Source organism: Alligator sinensis, unplaced genomic scaffold (assembly GCF_000455745.1).
Source record: "Alligator sinensis unplaced genomic scaffold, ASM45574v1 scaffold1049_1, whole genome shotgun sequence".
Classification (NCBI taxonomy): Eukaryota; Metazoa; Chordata; order Crocodylia; family Alligatoridae; genus Alligator; species Alligator sinensis.
Genome location: NW_005842672.1, coordinates 645,895 through 646,330, shown reverse-complemented (window position 1 = coordinate 646,330; position 436 = coordinate 645,895). Strand labels below are relative to the sequence as shown.

The 436-nt window shown below is 37.2% G+C and overlaps 1 protein-coding gene across 1 annotated transcript in view; it reads left to right on the top strand.

Moving 5' to 3' along the window:
* Positions 1–436, top strand: part of GRAMD4 (GRAM domain containing 4) — a 97,606-nt gene that overhangs the window by 89,931 nt on the left and 7,239 nt on the right. The window contains 1 exon segment of the mRNA XM_006033865.3: positions 417–436. This exon segment is cut by the window's right edge and continues 9 nt beyond it. Within this exon segment, the coding sequence (XP_006033927.1) occupies positions 417–436 (20 nt within the window).

Here is a 436-nt window from a genome sequence, read left to right as displayed (position 1 = left end):
CAACTGCAGAAACTTCCTTAGCCTGACGAAGGGTTTTTGAACCTGAAAGCTTGCTTAATAGTTTTCCAACTATTTAAGTTGGTCTAATAAAAGATATCAGATTCACCCAAAGAACCTTGTCTGCCTGTGTGTCTGAAGCGTTTATAGCTGAGCGCAGCCCCTGCTGCCATTCCAGCATGGAAGTTAATTTTATTACTTAAGATGTATCCTAATTTTGGATGGCTTTTATTTAGAGGAAAAAGTTCACGTGGTATGTGAATAAATGTTTTATATTGCTTATTGTAGGAAAATCATCTATATGTGGGAGTGTACTTAATGCACCAAGTGTACCCAATGGGGTCATTTGATCTTGAGAAAGAAAGATGAAAATCTTAAGACTGGCTTCCTTGAAATGTTTTGTTTTGTGTTTTTGGTAGCATGTGAAAATGGTTGGCGT